The sequence below is a fragment of the Pleurodeles waltl genome, chromosome 9, assembly GCF_031143425.1.
Source record: "Pleurodeles waltl isolate 20211129_DDA chromosome 9, aPleWal1.hap1.20221129, whole genome shotgun sequence".
NCBI classification, from domain to species: Eukaryota; Metazoa; Chordata; class Amphibia; order Caudata; family Salamandridae; genus Pleurodeles; species Pleurodeles waltl.
The window spans coordinates 333,813,395-333,834,204 of record NC_090448.1 but is presented as its reverse complement, the minus strand read 5'-3'; the positions used below and the strand labels follow the sequence as shown (position 1 = coordinate 333,834,204).

At 45.2% G+C, this 20,810-nt stretch overlaps 1 protein-coding gene across 2 annotated transcripts in view; it reads right to left on the bottom strand.

Annotated features, from left to right (window-relative positions):
* Positions 1–20,810, bottom strand: part of RNF123 (ring finger protein 123) — a 1,441,353-nt gene that overhangs the window by 490,114 nt on the left and 930,429 nt on the right. For both annotated transcript variants that reach the window (XM_069206868.1, XM_069206867.1), the window contains exon 34: positions 731–806. In XM_069206868.1, coding sequence (XP_069062969.1) covers positions 731–806 — 76 coding nt within the window. The remainder of the gene's footprint in view (positions 1–730; positions 807–20,810) is intronic.

Sequence of the window (20,810 nt, the reverse complement as noted above, 5' to 3'; positions counted from 1 at the left end):
AGAATGCCGCAGTGGCAGGCAGGTGTACCAGTTAAACTGTGGATTCCAGACTCTCCGCCCTCCTACTGCACTCCAAGGTTGGAAACAACACTAAAACACCCTTAGCTGTTCCTGATTTTATCTCAAGGGAACCACTTGATACAGATTACCATCATCACCTCCAGTACATCCCGCACTGCTGTGGGGCTCATTGTGGATGCCAGAAAAGTCTGCTTATAACATTTAAAAACCTCCACCATCCTCCTCCATTTGGAAGAGTGATCAATGTAGTTTTTTGCATGACTGCCCTAATCAAAAATTGTGTTTTGAGGAGAGTTCAGCACAGTCTTAAGTAACCATACTTGATCAGCACCCACAGTGTCACACTATGAATACACTTATCACATCTAAAATAATTAGACATATAAAACAAACATTCCCTTTCATTTCGATATATCGATCCCTGTGAATATTCAGTGTAAGGCTGTCTTCCAAAATGTGCCCTTTCCATCATTGCCGTGGTAATATATGGCAACAAAAGTATTGGGACATGGGGCAACCTGTTACAGGGGAAGAAAAAGCATTAAATTGTGAGCCTTTGCTATACTTGGAGGTCAATGGAAGGAGCAGAGAAATGTAATTCATTGTAGACTGAGGAAAGGCAGACAGGTGAGAAGAGGACATCTGGACTTTATCTTTGCATAATCTTTGAAGTATTCTCACAAATGGCTGTGAAAACAAACAAGCTGACCTGGAAGACGAAGGCTGACCACTCTGTCGAAGAGGTTCCTCTCTGCTGTCACACGATTTAACACCTGGTTCAGCAGCTGCAAGCAGAGACGTTTCACAGAATTTCATTAATTTGTGCAATCATCAAATAGAAAATGGAAACAGTGATCAGCTACTATTTGTATTAGATGTGATGCTCTGTACTTGATTTGAGAATTACAAATAGTTCATTACAGAATTTAGATTAATACAAGGTTGACAAGTTTAATATGTTGAAGTTAAGGGAAACAGATGATGTGAAGTCTATAAAGCTCTGCTCCTAAGCTTAACTTCCAATTTCTAAGTGCATATTTAGCAACCTTGTCTCATATAAAACAAAAGGAAATCAGCTACTATCCTAAAGAGTGAAACTGAAGTAACAATAGGAAACTAACCACATGAGAAGAGCCTAAATAGTCTAACTAGTGACAGCCAACAAAAAGCCATTAGGCTGTAGTCATTGTAGTTTGTTTCGGCAACATAAATCAAAGACTATTAATAAGTTAGTAGATGCATGACATGCATGACATGCCTGTAATTGACATAGATGAGTATGCATACACCTTAGAAGGAGAAAGTCCTAGACATACTACTAACAACAATCCTTGTAGACTGCTTAAAAGATACTCACTTCTACACTGTCAAAAGTCAGCATGTTGCATCTTACTACTTCATAAGTAAATGATGACTTGAAATAAGGTTGATTGCTACTGTATATATCTAATTTAAGTGCATGTCAACATCAAACAGTGGGACCACAGAAGAGATTGTTACTCTATCTCACATGGATTACCGGAATGTCTCACTTAAGGATCTCTGGCTCATCTAAATTGGGACATTTAAATTCATTCATGCTGCAAAACTTTTTTAATCTTATACCTATTGATTATAATAAGCCAGCTTCAAGGCCAGGCACAGGTTACGCTGCAGAGACATGATTATAGGACCAGTTGCCTTCTCACATGTAGCATTCAAAATGGGGTAATGTTATCTTACAGCCACAGTATCTGCATCATATTCCTTCAGAGTTAGATCTGGATTAGAAAACTTAAACAATTCCAGCAACAGGAGGAGCTCTGGCAAACTATGACCTCTTCCAAGTAACGGCCTCCCAAGAGCAGAGATATACCACCATTTTAGCAGAACATTAACCACAGCCATATTACATTTGGTCTATAGAAACTGAGCAGACACCTTCAATAGTATCATGCAAGCATGGCAATAAAGAAGAGGAGAAAAATCTGTGGGTGTATTCAAAGAACAAACTGCAATCTAAATCTGCTTTTGGAGAGTTTGTGAGCAGATGCCTCATCTAATGAATGTCCTCGAGGAACCAGACTTAGGGCCTGATTTAGAGTTTGGCGGATGGGGTTACTGCACCACAAATGTGATGGATATCCCGTCCACCGTATTACAATTCCATTATATCCTTTGGAAATCGTAATACGGTGGACAAAATACCTGTCACATTTGTGACGGAGTAACCCCATCTGCCGAACTCTAAATCAGGCCCTTATTCTTACCAACTCTCCAGTGCAACTAGGTTGTGCAATGTGGTTTCAGCCTCAGCTTTGTCTGCCCCGCATGTGATGGCATCAGGGCATACAGTGCCAGCTGTTGTGATGGTACCAATTCCTAGCATTTTTTTCAGTGACCCCTCGAGGTGTGCAGAGAGACACTGCAAGAGGAATGACAGTAACAATCATAGATTATGATACCTTAGAATACCTTTAGAGTTGATCAAGAATGATACTGTAAGGAAATGCCTCCTTGGCATGGTTACCCCCTGACTTTTTGCCTTTGCTGATGCCAAGTTATGATTTGAAAGTGTGCTGAGGCCTGCTAACCAGGCCCCAGCACCAGTGTTCTTTCCCTAACCTGTACCTTTGTCTCCACAATTGGCACACTCTGGCATCCAGGTAAGTCTCTTGTAACTGGTACCCCTGGTACCAAGGGCCATGATGCCAGGGAAGGTCTCTAAGGGCTGCAGCATGTCTTATGCCACCCTGGGGACCCCTCACTCAGCACAGACACACTGCTTGCCAGCTTGTGTGTGCTGGCGGGGAGAAAATGACTAAGTCGACATGGCACTCCCCTCAGAGTGCCATGCCATCCTCACACTGCCCATGGCATAGATAAGTCACCCCTCTAGCATGCCTTACAGCCCTAAGGCAGGGTGCACTATACCATAGGTGAGGGCATAGGTGCATGAGCACTATGCCCCTACAGTGTCTAAGCAAAACCTTAGACATTGTAAGTGCAGGGTAGCCATAAGAGTATATGGTCTGGGAGTCTGTCAGACACGAACTCCACAGCACCATAATGGCTACACTGAAAACTGGGAAGTTTGGTATCAAACTTCTCAGCACAATAAATGCACACTGATGCCAGTGTACATTTTATTGTGAAATACACCCCAGAGGGCATCTTGGAGATGCCCCCTGAAAACATACCCGACTTCCAGTGTGGACTGACTAGTTTTACCAGCCTGCCACACACCAGACATGTTGCTGGCCACATGGGGAGAGTGCCTTTGTCACTCTGTGGCCAGGAATAAAGCCTGTACTGGGTGGAGGTGCTTCTCACCTCCCCCTGCAGGAACTGTAACACCTGGCGGTGAGCCTCAAAGGCACACCCGTTGTTACAGCGCCTCAGGGCATCCCAGCTAGTGGAGATGCCCGCCCCCTCAGGCCACGGACCGACTTTTGGCGGCAAGGCCGGAGGAGATAATTAGAAAAACAAGGAGGAGTCACTGGCCAGTCAGGACAACCCCTAAGGTGTCCTGAGCTGAGGTGACTCTGACTTTTAGAAATCCTCCATCTTGCAGATGGAGGATTCCTCCAATAGGATCAGGGATGTGCCCCCCTCCCCTCAGGGAGGAGGCACAAAGAGGGTGTAGCCGCCTCAGGGCTAGTAGCCATTGGCTACTAACCCCCCAGACCTAAACACACACCTAAATTGAGTATTTAGGGGCTCCCAGAACCGAGGAAGATAGATTCCTGCAACCTGAAGACGAAGAAGGACTGCTGACCTGAAGCCCTGCAGAGAAGACGGAGACCCCAACTGCTTTGGCCCAAGCCCTACTGGCCGGTCTCCCCACTTCGAGAAAAACTGCAACAGCGACGCATCCCCCAGGGTCCAGCGACCTCTGAAGCCTCAGAGGACTACCCTGCATCTAAAAGGACCAAGAACTCCAGAGGACAGCGGCCCTGTTCCACAAAGACTGAAACCTGCAAAAGAAACAACTTTTAAAGGACTCCACATTTCCCGACGGAAGCGTGAGACTTTCCACTCTTCACCCGACGGCTCGACCTGCGGAGAAACAACACCACTGGGAGGACTCCCTGGCGACTGGGAGCCCGTGAGTAGCCAGAGTTGACCCCACTGAGCCTCCACAGCGACGCCTGAAAAGGGAATCCAGAGGCTTCCCCTGACCGCGACTGCCTGCTTCGAAGAACCCGACGCCTGGTAAAGACACTGCACCCGCAGCCCCCAGGACCTGAAGGATCCAACCTCCAGTGCAGAAGCGACACCCAGGTGGCCCTCTCCCTTGCCCAGGTGGTGGCTACCCCCAGGAGCCCCCCCCCCCTTGCCTGCCTGCTTCGCTGTAGAGACCCCTTGGTCTCCTATTGCGAACCAGACGTCTGTTTGCACACTGCACCCGGCCGCCCCCGTGCCGCTGAGGGTGTACTTTCTGTGCTGACTTGTGTCCCCTCCGGCCCCCACAAAACCCCCCTGGTCTGCCCTCCGAAGTCGCGGGTACTTACCTGCTGGCAGACTGGAACCGGGGAACCCCCTTCTCCATTAAAGCCTATGCATTTTGGGCACCACTTTGACTTCTGCACCTGACCGGCCCTGAGCTGCTGGTGTGGTAACTGTGGGGTTGCCCTGAACCCCCAACGGTGGGCTACCTTTGACCCAACGTTGAACCCTGCAGGTGTTTTACTTACCTGCAAAACTAACCAACACTTACCTCCCCCAGGAACTGTTGAAATTTGCACTGTTTTAAAATAGCTTATTGCCATTTTTGCCAAAACTGTACCTGCTATTTTGCTGATTCAAAGTTCCTATGATATCTAAGTGAAGTACCTTTCATTTGAAGTATTGATTGTAAATCTTGAACCTGTGGTTCTTAAAATAAACTAAAAATATATATTTTTCTATACAAAAACCTATTGACCTGGAATTGTCTTTGAGTGTGTGTTCCTCATTTATTGCCTGAGTTTATGCACAACAAATGCTTAACACTACCCTCTGATAAGCCTACTGCTCGACCACACTACCACAAAATAGAGCATTAGAATTATCTCTTTTTGCCACTATCTTACCTCTAATGGGAACCCTTGGACTCTGTGCATCCTATTTCTTACTTTGAAATAGTACATACAGAGCCAACTTCCTACAGATACTAACACATGAGGATGTGAATGAATGCCAGTGAGGAATATGCAGGAAGTTTTAGTATCCACTAGAAATATCCTTACTGAGAGTGGGTAACTTTTCTTTCTGATGCATATTTATTCTTTTCCTTATGACTGAGTTCCAAAGCAATATCATACAGGAAGTGGGACTGAATCATGCCGACTAAAAAACGAAATAATGCAATACAGCACTAGCAAAGTATCCAGTTACTACATGCCTGAGCTGTGGGGCATTAGTGTTTTGAAAAAGTATGTAAAGAAGATCAAATGGCCGTCCAGCAAATATCAGTCACTAGAAGGCCTCCAGTGAGAGCATTATAAGAAGCCATTCCGCTCATGGAGTGGACACAAATGCCGGCCAGGGGGCCCTTTTTTGGTAAAGGAGTAACAGATCTTTTAGCAAGGAATAACAAAATACAAGATCATGTTTGGTTACTGTTTTGGACTTCCTGACTGCAGCTAAGCTGACAAAGAACTGTTTGCCCACTCGATTATGCCTTAGGTCAATGTAGTAAGAAACTGCACTCTTGAGGTCCAGTCTATGCAGTTTCTCCTGAGGAATGTCAACACCCTACCTGTCTGATGCAGTGCGGGTCACACAGTCCTGACATGGAGGTGGCTGGCCCAGCAGCCGATGCGGTTTGCTGGTCTGCGCTTCCCTGATCCCTTCAGTTCTTTTGATAAAGATCATAAGAAGCCAGCCCTTAGCGATACAGAGCCACAGCACTGATCCCCATACAGAGATCCAGTTTCAAGCGCCATTGAACCAAAAGATAAGTTCCGACTGCACACCCTCCCGAGCTTTAAATGTCCTGACCCCCTCCAAGCCTACTCCAGCTGCAGTGAAGACCTGGTGGAGACCCATAGATTCAGCCACACTCCAGGGATAGGCCAAAGCAGCCAAATCGAAGGTTCAACCTAGGCAGGCGGCAGTCGTGGTTTAGTAGATAAAGTCAGCGCATTGCCTAGTTTTGGAAAAAAAGGGCTGTAGAGGAAATTTACAAAAAGACAGTTGGTGAGAGATAAGCTGGCACCAAGTTTGGGGTTCCAGACAAGGGGTTTTAGGTTCCACACTGCAAATGCTCCACAACTAGATTTATGCTTGCAGTAAAGCGCAGTGTGCAAATTTATCTTTCACCGCTTTCCAAAACCTAGATCCTCCCATTATTGCAGGTTCTTATTGGTGCCTGGATATATATACATGTACTGAATACACATTTGTTACTTTCATTTGCCCTGATCGTCCACATTGGCTCACCTGTATCAGCAATTCTGGGCGCTAGTTGAGAAGAGGTAATTAGTTGAACTACTTGTTTAATGTGGATGAAATGTGGCTGTGGCGGTATGATTTACAACGTAAACGTAAATTTCATTTACATTTTTTTTAAAATATATTCATAGGCTTTAAGTGCCTACAGCTTATTAACAATATTGGAGCAGTGTAGTGTCTCCTAACTGGCACCTTTCCCCCAAAATAGTGGTATGTGCCAAGAAGTGCAGGCCCTGGGCTAACAGATTAGGTGATCCGTCAATATGTCTCTTACTCTAAAAAGCTAGAAGGAGATTAAAAAGAAGACTGACTATGCTCCTCTGTCAACACTCTACCAACATTTAAAAAAAACAAAAAACCTATCAAAATACTGGGCAAGCAACCAGTAACCAAGGACACCTGGTTCACCTGGATTGTCGAGAGTAGACAGTAGAATGCTGAAAGGTGGCGAGGTTTTACAGTCAATTTTCCAACCTTGCCCAAGAGGCACAAAACACCTTGTGATTGAGGTGGAGGTCCACAGAGTTCACAGGGGCTGGTTGCGTGTGAGGAACCCGCATGTGAACAACATAAAAAGAATGGTGTGACAGAAAAGCTGAACAGATAGAGGAGAGAATTAAAATATACTCAGACGGAAAAGTGAGAAATCAGTGGAGGTAGAAATAACAGATATTATATCATAATCGAGAAATTCTGATTTTTTTTTGCAACAAGCTATCATCCTCAGTAGCAAGGGGATATATACCTCGTGCAGCTCAGTAACCCAAATTACACCACCATCAGTTAGGGGCAAAGTCTATGCAATGTTACTCCCCCAAGAAAGGTCCTTCATGGCAAAGACTGAACGTGAAGTTGCAGCTGTAGCTGTAACTGAGGTTGAAAAAGAAAATGAAAATGGGAATACAAGAGTAGGCCACAAACAAACCATCTCTGGAATACAAAGTTTTGGATTTACAAGCCAAAAAGTCAATGGAGTATTGCCTAATAAGCCTGTAGAACTTAGTGAACTGCACAGCATGACAGCCCACCTCTCCTTCCAACAGCTGGAAATCTTAACTGGGACTCTAATAGGGAAATTCAGCTTTGTTGATTTCGCAAAAAGGAGGCACCTGGTAATGGATTGTGCAGAGGCAGTAACTAAATTGGATTTCGAAAACCCCTTGAATTATCCTCTGCTAGGAGAACTATGGCAGAACACTCCAGGTACAAATCACCAGAGATTGTTTCATATTAACCCCTCCCGCCCGCATAATCCAAGCTGGGTTTCCCAGTTGTAGAAAAGAAAAAGTTCGACAAATACTAAAAAGAATATAGGAGATGACCTGACCTTAAATTCCACATCGACAAAAGGGATCCAAACACCATTACAACACAACAGAGCACTTAGAGTTATGGCAGTTAGCATTGGAACGGAAGAAGGAGTACATGGGATGTACAAGAGTAATACACAAAACAATAGGAGGAAATATCCACAAGTAGTACAACTCAATCAGGAGGCAAGTAGTGAATGAACCATCTTAGGAGTGGCAAATGCGCATGATCCCCACCTGAGACATGACAATGATAGGTCAAACTATTATGGCACAATGCCACCAGACGACTATGCAAAACACCACATTCCCAACCTAAGCACACTAACTAAGCACATAGACATGCCTCCGAACCTGCAAATAGGGGACAGTAAGGAATACAAAAAAACACATTTGCCAGATCATAAAACAAAGCCAATCAAGGAAAGGTCTTCACAAATGGTCATAACAGCTGAACATATTGGTCAGAAAAAATAAACAGTTCTCGATTAGATCGGACCAACAGAGGAATTCTATGTCACGCCACACAGCTGACCACCAATAAATATAAGCGCATAGAACTCACACCACTGAAAAATAAGTTATACATGGAATAACAAAATTGAGCAAGGAAATCCAGGAGTTCAAACAAGTCAATTCAGCAGGAGGGCACAAAAAGTATATCAGCAAGAGGATACAAAATACAGCTAAGTGTTGCCCATCTGTCATTCAGACCGTCATACAAATAAACTTTGTAAGCAAGGAGGAAATCGGATCAGACTGGAAGAGTGAACCCATAAGGACATCAAATGAAAAGGAATACCTCCTAAAAGATTAATTTCGTCAAAGAGGATACCCAGGAAATAAGACTATTGCCACAATGGAAGAACTCCTATAGTTGCAAGGCACAAGATACCAAACCTGAGACCCTCAAGAGAAGAACTGAATAGAAGACAAAAGGAACTTCATTATTTGCAACTGGCCACTGACAATCAAGAAATAAGGGAGAGATTCTCTGAGAAACAAAGTATTTACATTGGTTAACTGACAAACTGGGCAACAGTATTTTAAAAAATGAATGACCTGAAGATCGTAAAATATCATCACAATTACGGCAACAGCATTATTAGCTGCATCTTAGCAGCACTGGTACTAGAAATGTAATTGTTTATATGTGCAAAATCATGGCACTAGTAAATCCATTCGAAACGCCCAGAATCCTGCTCCATCTGAGATTAAGGCAGGAAAAATGTCAATTAATGCTTGCAACACCTAAAGATATTGTCCATCACAAAACATTTTTTAATGATACGCAAGGCAAAAATTCAAGCTAACAATAATAAAGGACAGTCAATTAACAACACTGAGGGAAACAATAAATCAGTCTCAGGGAAAAATAGACCATAACAAGATATATGAACCACGGTCAGTAAAGATCAAAAATATCTCATAGCACAGATCCCACAGCACATGAGGATATATCTACGAACTTACATTTACCAAGCTTGATAAACCATGTCAAATCAGACTGCCAAGCCATATTAACCAGGAATGTTTTCCCCATCGATGGAAATCAAATAGTTAAATCATTTCCTGGAATATGGCAGGTGTTCCTCCATAAAATGGGTGACAGTGACTTTTTAAATGATCCAACATCACATCATGTAATAATACTCCAGGAAACATGGACCTCAACATCATGGATCCTACCTAGCTATACCAACCATTCAAAATCTGCAACACAGTCGGAGAAAGCAAAAAAACACTGGTGGTCTGCATATGTCATGCAAAGCTGACAAACGTAGCTCAACTAGTGAATGGGACAACACTCATGAAAACCTTCAAGTTGGCGACATTCAACTATATGAAAATGCAACCCTAAAATAATAAACATCTATGTGCAAATGAAAAAGGTGGATGGTTTCATACATTTTCTAAATCATATCAAGGAAGCAATATTTAAGCCCTGCCAGTCAGAAGTATACACTCTAATCGGCTACGATTTCAAATGTAAGTTGGGATAATGGGGGAATGATGATTTATCATTAATTGAGCTCAAAACTGCATGTGGCACCCTGAGAATAAGACATACATTCACAAAGAAAGATGCTAAAGGCAAATGCTTGGCTCACTTCTGAACAAACAAAAGCCTTGTTTAAGTCCAAAACTCTTCTGACAACAAAGACTCTAACGTGCCAACATATAATGCCTGCACAGCTCAATCTGTAATCAATGTTATTCTGATTAAGATAGTTGATTGGCCTGGGTTTAAAACTTTAAGGATCCAACGAGAGTTGAAAAGTGACCATAACCCCTTAGTCTTGGATACAAAACACATCACCTCAGAGCCCACAGAAATCCAAAATCTAAAAAACACCTGGGACCTTGGTGGTCAAATAAGAATGAGATGGAACCCAAATTTTGAATCTAATGTAGAGGAATGGAAGACAGAATTGTCTACAGCTGACATCCAAAAACAAATGTTGTATGTTATATAGTGTAATGTTTTTAGCAAACAAGACTGTGGGCTCTTCTCATCCACAGGCCTCGGATAAGAGATGTAGGAAAGCACCCTTTCTGGCATGGTTAGCCTCCACTTTTCGCCTGGCATGTGATGTAAATTCAACTGAAAATGCGCTCTGATCCTGCTAACCAGGTCCCCCAGTGCAAGATCTCTTTCCCCAAAACTGCACAGTCGCACTTTGGCAAAACCTTTAGCACGCTCTGTAAGTCCCTAGTAAATGGTACCTCTGGTACCCAGGGCCTGGGATACTAAAGAGGGTCCTTATTACCAAGCACATGACAAGCTGCCATTACAGGGCTGCCTGTCTTGGTGCAGATAAAAGTGAAAACACAACATGGCACACAGCCTGTGTGCCACATCTCTAACTCTACATATAATAATACAGGGAGTGCAGAATTATTAGGCAAATGAGTATTTTGACCACATCATCCTCTTCATGCATGTTGTCTTACTCCAAGCTGTATAGGCTTGAAAGCCTACTACCAATTAAGCATATTAGGTGATGTGCATCTCTGTAATGAGAAGGGGTGTGGTCTAATGACATCAACACCCTATATCAGGTGTGCATAATTATTAGGCAACTTCCTTTCCTTTGGCAAAATGGGTCAAAAGAAGGACTTGACAGGCTCAGAAAAGTCAAAAATAGTGAGATATCTTGCAGAGGGATGCAGCACTCTTAAAATTGCAAAGCTTCTGAAGCGTGATCATCGAACAATCAAGCGTTTCATTCAAAATAGTCAACAGGGTCGCAAGAAGCGTGTGGAAAAACCAAGGCGCAAAATAACTGCCCATGAACTGAGAAAAGTCAAGCGTGCAGCTGCCACGATGCCACTTGCCACCAGTTTGGCCATATTTCAGAGCTGCAACATCACTGGAGTGCCCAAAAGCACAAGGTGTGCAATACTCAGAGACATGGCCAAGGTAAGAAAGGCTGAAAGACGACCACCACTGAACAAGACACACAAGCTGAAACGTCAAGACTGGGCCAAGAAATATCTCAAGACTGATTTTTCTAAGGTTTTATGGACTGATGAAATGAGAGTGAGTCTTGATGGGCCAGATGGATGGGCCCGTGGCTGGATTGGTAAAGGGCAGAGAGCTCCAGTCCGACTCAGACGCCAGCAAGGTGGAGGTGGAGTACTGGTTTGGGCTGGTATCATCAAAGATGAGCTTGTGGGGCCTTTTCGGGTTGAGGATGGAGTCAAGCTCAACTCCCAGTCCTACTGCCAGTTCCTGGAAGACACCTTCTTCAAGCAGTGGTACAGGAAGAAGTCTGCATCCTTCAAGAAAAACATGATTTTCATGCAGGACAATGCTCCATCACACGCGTCCAAGTACTCCACAGCGTGGCTGGCAAGAAAGGGTATAAAAGAAGGAAATCTAATGACATGGCCTCCTTGTTCACCTGATCTGAACCCCATTGAGAACCTGTGGTCCATCATCAAATGTGAGATTTACAAGGAGGGAAAACAGTACACCTCTCTGAACAGTGTCTGGGAGGCTGTGGTTGCTGCTGCACGCAATGTTGATGGTGAACAGATCAAAACACTGACAGAATCCATGGATGGCAGGCTTTTGAGTGTCTTTGCAAAGAAAGGTGGCTATATTGGTCACTGATTTGTTTTTGTTTTGTTTTTGAATGTCAGAAATGTATATTTGTGAATGTTGAGATGTTATATTGGTTTCACTGGTAATAATAAATAATTGAAATGGGTATATATTTGTTTTTTGTTAAGTTGCCTAATAATTATGCACAGTAATAGTCACCTGCACACACAGATATCCCCCTAACATAGCTAAAACTAAAAACAAACTAAAAACTACTTCCAAAAATATTCAGCTTTGATATTAATGAGTTTTTTGGGTTCATTGAGTACATGGTTGTTGTTCAATAATAAAAATAATCCTCAAAAATACAACTTGCCTAATAATTCTGCACTCCCTGTATATGTAAGTCATCCCTCTAGCATGCTTTACAGCCCTAAGGCAGAGTGCATCACATTACATGTGAAGGACATATCTGACTAGCATTTGTGCCCCTGCTATGTCATTGTCAATTCTCAGATATAGTAAGAGACCACGGAAGCCATTTTAGATACATGTGCTGGACACTGGTCACTTCGAGTTCCCCAGCTACATGATGGGTTCACAGAAGATAGGGATGTTAGGTATCAAACATCTCGTATTGGTGAACCCACACTTATGCCAGTGTTGGGTTTATCAATACATGCACCCAGAGGGCACCTTAGAGGTGCCCCCTGAAAACCTACCAACCACTAGTGTGTTAACTGACTAATCCTGACCAGTTCAGCCACCTTAGGCACATTTTTTTTGTCCACCCCCTCTAAGGTGAGAGCCAGTCCTCTCGGGCCTAGAGACAAAAGCCTGCACTGGGCGGGGTGGTGGACACCTCACCTGGGTAGGATGGATATTCCAGGGCGGGAAGCTTCAAAGGCCTGGCCACCTTTGTAATGCGACCCAGGCCTCTCCAAATGGTGGAGATGAACAAACCGTCCTGACTCCTTTTGGTGGCAGAACAGGCGGGAAAATTAGGCCGATTAGGAGGTGTGCTCACTTCATGGCAGTCCCACCACTAAGGTGGACACCACTTTTTAAAATCTTTCATCTTGGTTTGGAAGGAATTAGACCACTATGGTCAGGGTTATGCCGACTTCCCAATGGAAGTGGTCACAGAAACGGTGTAGTCACCCTAAAGGTGGGCAACCCATTGGCTGCCAGCTGGCATTCCTTGCAATGCCCCTAATTTAAGTGTACAGGTGGCGCCCCATGATCCTAGACCTCAGATCCTGATGATCTAAGAAGAAAAGGACAAAGATGAGATGCACCCGCAAAAGAGGAGAAGAAGCAGCAGCAGCTGACCTGGTACCAACCTCGCCGGCATGTCTGCACTTCTTGATGGACTCTGCACCAAAAGATGTCTTGTCCTGCTGCTGAACCTCCAGAAACCTGAAAGGACTGCCTGCCTTTGAAAAAGACTCAAGTCTCCCATGAGCAGCAGACCTATTCCACAACCAACTCTAAGGAAAGGACTCTGCAGCCTTCAGAATCCACGAAGACCCAACACTTAAAGACATCACTGCACCAGCAGTCACTGACCCAAGTGGGAGTGGACCTCTGGTGCCAGCAATGTTCCCCAGCTGTCTAGAGTCTGAGTCCATCATGGTTTCACCACTCTTGGTATCTCTGACATCACCTGCAACTTCTGCACGCAGACCCCCCTCTCCTGCAGCCTCTGTGATGAGAGAAAGCAGACACCTAAAGCAACTAAAGCACTTCTTGCTGCCAGCCTGAGTTGAAGTGGACCCCTGGTGTCAACAACGTCCCCCAGGTCTCCCGAGCTTGAGACCACTGTGGTTTCACCCCTCATGGACTCCCTGACAACACCTCCAGCCACAGAGCACATGACCCTCATCCCCCCCCCTCACCCCCAAACCCCAAGTGCTCCTGGACAAGGAAACCCAACACCAAAGGACACTCCTGTATCCATCTCCCCTGGCGAAGAGGACCCTTGCCCAGTATTTTCCTGTAGTCTACAAGTTGTGTCCCATGAGTCATCAATAAGTGCTTGTTTGCTAAAGGTGTTTTCCTTCTATAAGTTAACACTGAAACACTCTGAAATTGCACTGTGTCGATTTTTGCAACTAAAAAGTATTTATGCTTAAAAACACACTTATCTTTTCAAATATATATAAAAAAAAAATTATTTTTCTAATTCGGTTTTGGATTTATTCTTTGAGTGTGTGTCTCATTTATTGCCTCTGTGAGTACAACAAATGCTTAGAACTACCCTCTGATAAGCCTAACTGCTCGCCTACACGACCACAAAATAGTGCATAAGTCCTATCTACCTTTGCCTCTGCACAGTGTACTTCTTTTTAGCGCACCATATAGAGAACCAGCTTTCTAAATTGGTGGAACAGTGGTGGGTTCTGCAACTTTGCATTTGCTGATACCACTTAGTCAATAAGTGACTACATGAGTAAATCCAAAAATTGCCTTTACTTGATTTGCATTTTTGAGTTGCGTATTCTTACCACATTTTTAAAAGTAACTGTTAGAGCCCTGGTTAAGTCTCTGACATTTAACAATTTAAACACTTACTTTAGTTAGGACTGTAAAATCTGTGTTTCTCTCTGTTTTTCGTAGTCCCAGAAAGGTCCCAATGTTAGTGAAATAATGTGCACCTGTGGGAAAGTACCCTCTTTCTTGGCATGGTTACCCCCATTTTCTGCCAGATGTCAATCTGCTTGACTGTGTTCACTGGGATCCTGCTAACTATGACCCCAGAGATTATGCTCTCTCTCCCTTAAATTTGGTTGTTGGTTACTGTTAACACCGTATTTCACCCACAACTGGCATACTGGTGCCCCCTTATAAGTCCCTAGTATATGGTACCTAGGTACCCAGGGCACTGGGGTTCCGGGGGATCCCTATGGGATGCAGCATATATTTTGCCACCCATAGGGAGCCCATGTAAAGGATTCTGCAGGGCTGCCATTACAGCCTGCGTGAAAAGGAGCAAGCATCCTTTCACTGCCATTTACATTGCACCAGGTCACTTATACGTCACCCCTATAGCAGGCTCTCCAGGCATGACAGCAGGGTGCAATGTACCTGTGTACCCATGACTCCAGGACAATTTTCCCGGACTTCGTGAGCGTGGGGACGCCACTTTACGCGTGTACTGGACATAGGTCACTACCTATGTCAAGCTACATAATGGTAACTCTGAAGATAGGCATATTTGGTATCAAACATGTTGGAATCATACCCCAAGGCTTTTGCAAGCATTGGTTGTATGATTTCATGCAATGTGGGGGCTCCTTTGAGGACTCCCAGTATTGCCATTGCAGCCTTCTGAGGTTTTCAAGGCAGCCCCAGCTGCTGCCACCTCACAGACAGCGTTCTGCCCTCCTGTTGCTTGAGCAGCTCAAGCCCAGGAAGGTAGGACAAAGGAACTCCTTTGGGAGAGGGGTGTTACACCCTCTTCCGTTTGAAATATGTGTTACAGGCTTGGGAGGGGTAGCCTCCCTAAGCCACTGGAAATGCTTTGAAGGGCAATTTGGTGCCCTCCTTGCATAAACCAGTCTACACCGGTTCAGGGACCCCCCAGTCCCTGCTCTGTTGCGAAACTGGACAAAGGAAAGGGGAGTGACCACTCCCCTGTACATCACCACCCCATGGGTGGTGCTCAGAGATCCTCCAGAGGGTCCCTGGATTTTGTCATCTTGGATTCAAGGTTGGCAGGTAACTCTGGAAGCATCTGAGTGGCCAGTGCCAGCAGGTGACATCACAGCCCTTCCCTGATAGATGCTTACTTGGTTAGGTGACCAATCCCCCTTTCAGGGCTATTTAGGATCTCTTCTTAAGAGTGGTTCCTCAGAATCTGATTGCAAGGCTCCAGCAGGAATCCTCCACTTTGACTTCTCACTGAAGAAACTGCATCTGGACCCTCCAGGAACTCTACATGCTGCAACAAAGAAGCAAGACGCCTTCTGCAACATTGCATCTCCGTCTCTTGCCAGGAACTACAACTGTTTCCCGGTCGTGTATCCTCGGATAGCCGGTCTTCAGCCTGCACCATAAGGGCGAAGGAATCTCCCTTGGGGTGAAGGATTCACCAACCGCAACAACCGGCTGCGTCTATCCTCTCTCCTGCTGAGCTGCGTGGATCCTGCATCACACGTGTTGGACTGAATTGGCCCCGATGGTCCTCTCTTATAACTGTCCAACTTACTTGGAGGCAAGAGCTTGCCTCTCCCACGCAAGAAAGCACCCCCGTGCACCGCATGTTTTGCAGCTGCCACGGCTTGCTGGCATCCTTCCTCAAAGTCCTTCGTGCATCTTGTAGCTCCGACCCCAGCACTCTATCCTGTTATACACAGATTCCTGACTGGTTCTCCAGCGGCGTGGGAGCCTTTGTCATAGTGCTGCATGGGCCTCTTCTGCAACTTTCTTGTCCCTGTGCTCTGGGACTCCTGTGTGCTGCCTGGTCTTCTGTGGGCTCTCTGAGTTGCTGAGGGCCTCCTCTGACTCCACCTCCTGGGTAGAGACCACCTGGTCCTTCCTGGTCCCGGGCAGCGCCATTTTCCGCTAACCGCGAGCTTTGCGTGTGCCAAGGCTTGTTGGCAGACTCCGATGACGCAAACCCAACTGGAATCCTCCATCCGGCGTGGGACATCACTTGCACCCTCCAGGAATCCGACTTCATCTTCTTGAAAGCAGTGCTGACTTTTCTTCTTCACCGGTGGGTCTCCTGCTCTTCCTGGACTCTTCTGTGCTTCTTGGACTTGTTCCCATTCTTCCACAGGTCTTCTAGTCCAGGAATCCACTGTTGGTGTCTTGTAGCCTCTTCTGGCTCTTGCATTCTTCTTCTCGTTTGGGTGTGTGTTCTGGGAAAGTTACTGTGATTTACGCCTGCTTTCCTGGTCACTGGGATGGATTCTAGTACTTACCTATGGGTTTTTCTAGTACTCCTAGCTCCCCTCTACACACTACACTTGCCTAGGAGGGAGATCAACTTTCGCATTCCACTTTCTTAGTATACAGTTTGTGCTCCTCCTAGGCCCATTTCTAACTATTGTGATTTTCACTAATTGACTGTTTTCCAACTGTTTTTAGGCCTATTTCTGCATACTGGTGTATATAATTTGTGTATTACTTAACTCCTAAGGGAGTATAGTCTTTAGGGTATTTTTGGCATTTGGGTCACAAAAATAAAGTACCTTTATTTTTGTAACACTGAGTATTTTCTTTCATGTGTGTGAGTACTGTGTGACTACAGTGGTATTGCATGAGCTTTGCATGTCTCCTAGATAAGCCGTGGATGCTCAGCCACAGCTACCGCTAGAGAGCATAGCTTCTAGACACTACCTACATTTCATTAATAAGGGATGACTGGACCTGGTGTAAGGCTCAAGTATCATAGGTACCCTCTACACACCAGGCCACTCTCCTACAGTACCTCAGAGGGTGTGGATAAGGAGCTTGACCTTACCCCTTACCTCCAGCTTTCTCACAAACAAGTTAAGAACCATCTGCAAAGGATACAAAATTAAAACTAGCTCAAACCCCACCACTGCAAAGCTCCAGGAGGTGCTGGCAGAGTATGAGCTGGCCCATCTAACTGATGGAGCCACTGACCCAATGGATCAGGGCAGCTCAGGTGAGAATGAAGGATCTGGACTCTCCACCACTTAAAAGGGAGAAACCTCCACCCACAGACAACCCAAACTGCCTAGTGCACTCACCACCCTCCAGTGAGAATGGCTCGGGTTCCTCAAAGGCCAAAGATAACTCTGAAGATGAGATTATTTTACAGAGATTGGCTCGAAGAATTGCCCTGGAGGATAGGATACTGGCCATAGAAAGGGAAAGAGCAGAGATGGGTTTAGCACCCATGAATGGTGGCACCAACTTTATAAGAATGGACAGAGTGGGGCACTCTGACCCCAAAAGGATTGTCCACAAATAGGACGATGGTGATATCACCAAGTGATTCACAGTCTTTGAGAGGGCCTATGTTTCAAGAGAGCTTAGCAAACAACGCTGAGGCTCACTCTAATGGGAAATGTTCAAAGGAAAGTGCAGGTATAGACTCCTGACACTGAATAAGGCAGATTCTAGGTCCTATGACCTCCTGAAGGACACCCTGATTGAGTGCTGTGGGCTTACTTCTGAAGAGTACAGAAATAAATTCAGGGAGACTCGAAAAACCCAGAGTCAGTCCTGGGTAGATTGTGCAGACTTTTCCGTAAAGACACTAGGTGGCTGGTTAAAAGGTAACAATGTGCACTATCATTAAGGGCTTTACAATATATTGATAAAAGAGCATCAGTTGAGTAATTGTGTGCAAGAGAAGTTGCATCAGTACCTGGTAGACCTAGGTCCACTTTCTCCTCACAAATTGGGGAAGAAGGCAGATCAATGGGTCAAGACAAGGGTGACAAAACTTCCAATGGTGGGGAGACCACAAAAAGGAGGTAAAAAAACTCCTCCAAGTGAAAGATGGTAACCAGAACAAAAATAAAAGCAAAGAGACCTTTAAAGGTCCCCAAGAACCTGCACAGGAGGGTGGGCCCCAAAACTCCTCACAATCCAAGGGTGGGTACAAAGATACAAATTGGGATCCCAAAAAGGCTTGGTGTCATGATTGCAAGTCTCTCGCAGCTACTACAGCGAGAGAACCCAAAACCTAAAGCAACCACTGCACCTGTCGGCGCTGGCCCGAGTTGAAGTGGACCTCATGTTCAACAACATTCCCCGGCTCCCCTGAGCTCGAGTCCACTGTGGTTTCACCCCTCCTGAACTCCACAACGACGCCAGTTGCAGGCAACAGGATCTCCCAACCATGAGTGCTCCAGGACAAGGAAACCCAATGTCAAAGAACAGCCCTGCATCTGTCGGCCCTGGTGAAGAGGACCAAAGATGGGGCCAATGCAACTGTGCATAGGCCCCAAGGGTGAGCACATCAAAAATGTCAGATGAAATCCAAGTTCCATCGTGGCATGATATAGGGTCTTGGAGGGAACATGTTGTAGCCCTTCGAGAAAGCAGGTGACAAACAGGAAGGGCTGGTCCGGTAACTGCAAGAACGCCAACATGCCCTACACATACCCTTTAACAGTGCCCAGAGCAAAGCCTTGCCTGGCTAACAAGAGAACTAATAACACATTTCAAAGAAAGGTGCAGAAAGAGGATCAACATTTTTGGTAGCACATCAAGCCACACATTTGTACCAAATGCAGGTGTATACTGCCTTGGATGACGGACGCCTGGCAGCCACCATAACATCTTAGACTTCTAGAGGAAGGTCAAAAATTGTCAGCTGCCGTCAATCAATCTCCATGCATGAAGGCAGAGCTTGTGCGGGTTCGGGTGCAGGTTCCTTCCCTGTTGCTGTGACATCAGATTTTCCTGAAAGGGCAGACTGAAGGACCAATGCACATGGTCAGGACTTTGGAATTCCATATTCTCAGTGTCCAATCCGGGGCCACTAAAATGAATTGGCTCTGGTCGTTCATGATCTTTTTCAGATCTCAGGGCAAGAGTGGCATCAGCAGAAAGGTGTACATGAGGGATGAGCTCCAGTCGAGACAAAAAGTGCCTCTGAACAAGAGCCGCCTTGGAAACTACAGTGAGCAGAAGTGCTGACATTGCATATTCTTTTTTTCACAACAAATGTTATTGATTTTTGACATTGACATAGGGACAGGCTGGCCTCAAAATACAGAGTGGAAACTTGAATGCAAACCCCCTTTATCAACCACAAAACCAATAACAAAATAACATGCACAGATGATTTTGCACCACTCACCCAAGGACCCTTCATCAGAGCGCCCAACAGACATTACACATTTCATTCTTGCACATTTGCACCCGGTCTTGTTGCTCTGTAGTCTTGTATCTCAGTGTCTAGCAGGGAGATTGAGGCATGAATTGGAGACAGAACTATGCCCCTATACTTGGCCCAGCTCTGCCATACTTTGGGGGTGCTTCTGAAGGCATCCTCTGGCTTGGTGTACAGCTACCTCAAGGCCCATGCAGTGGTCAAGCCCCTCCCTCCAAACTCTGAGTAATGTGCTTTCCACATTTTGTTGATATCCCTTTACGTTAGTGTGAGTTCCAAGAATAACAGCTGTCCTTTATAGTGGTTTCCACCAACGCCCGCCATGCTACGCAGGAGAATCACTTTGGAACCTAGCTAGATATCACAGGAGAGGACCTACCCGAGGCAAGCTGTGACGCCCTGATAGAAATTTGTCAGTGCATTGCAGCTTCACATTGTGTGGAAGAAAGTCCCTTCCTCAGCTCCACAGCATAAGCACATTGGGGAGGCTATTACTCCCATGCACCATTGTAGGCGCTGTGTAAAGTATGCTCTGTGGAAATATTTAAATTGTATGAAATGGAGGCAGGCAGATATCGCAGCTGTGCGAGGGGCCCCTAAAGACTCCATCCAATCGTCGTCATCTAGGGTGTCTATATTTTCTACCCACGTCTGCCGCAGAACCAATAATTAGGTGCAGCTGTGTGTGATCAAAGACTGATGTATTTTTGTAATCTTGTGGGCACCAAGATCTCCCATCAGGAATTACCCCTCTAGAGGGCTAAATTCTGGCAGTTCCTGCAGGTCTCTGATATACTCGAATAGAGCATGACAGAATTGTAAATATTGATAGAATTGGCTACAATGTAATTGATGAAGGAGGCAAAAGGGTGGCTGGAGTGTGATAACTGCCTCATTTCCTGACAGTCCCGCTATGTTCAAGAAAAATGAAGCTCAACTGATAGTAACACTCAACCACCCAACAGTGCCAAGTGTGCAAGGGAATCCCTACATTGATAAATATACCAGGAACAAAGATACACAGGTTTTAACAAAAGTATCCAATGTCAATGATTGTATCCAAGTCAGGTGAGGTATCAAATGGTTCTATAATCCTTTTATTCCAGATGAGAAAGAGGCAGCCTTCATGTGTTTAGTCTAGGGCGGCTTTCTCAAGGCTGTATGTAAATTATATAAAAGTGCAGGAAGA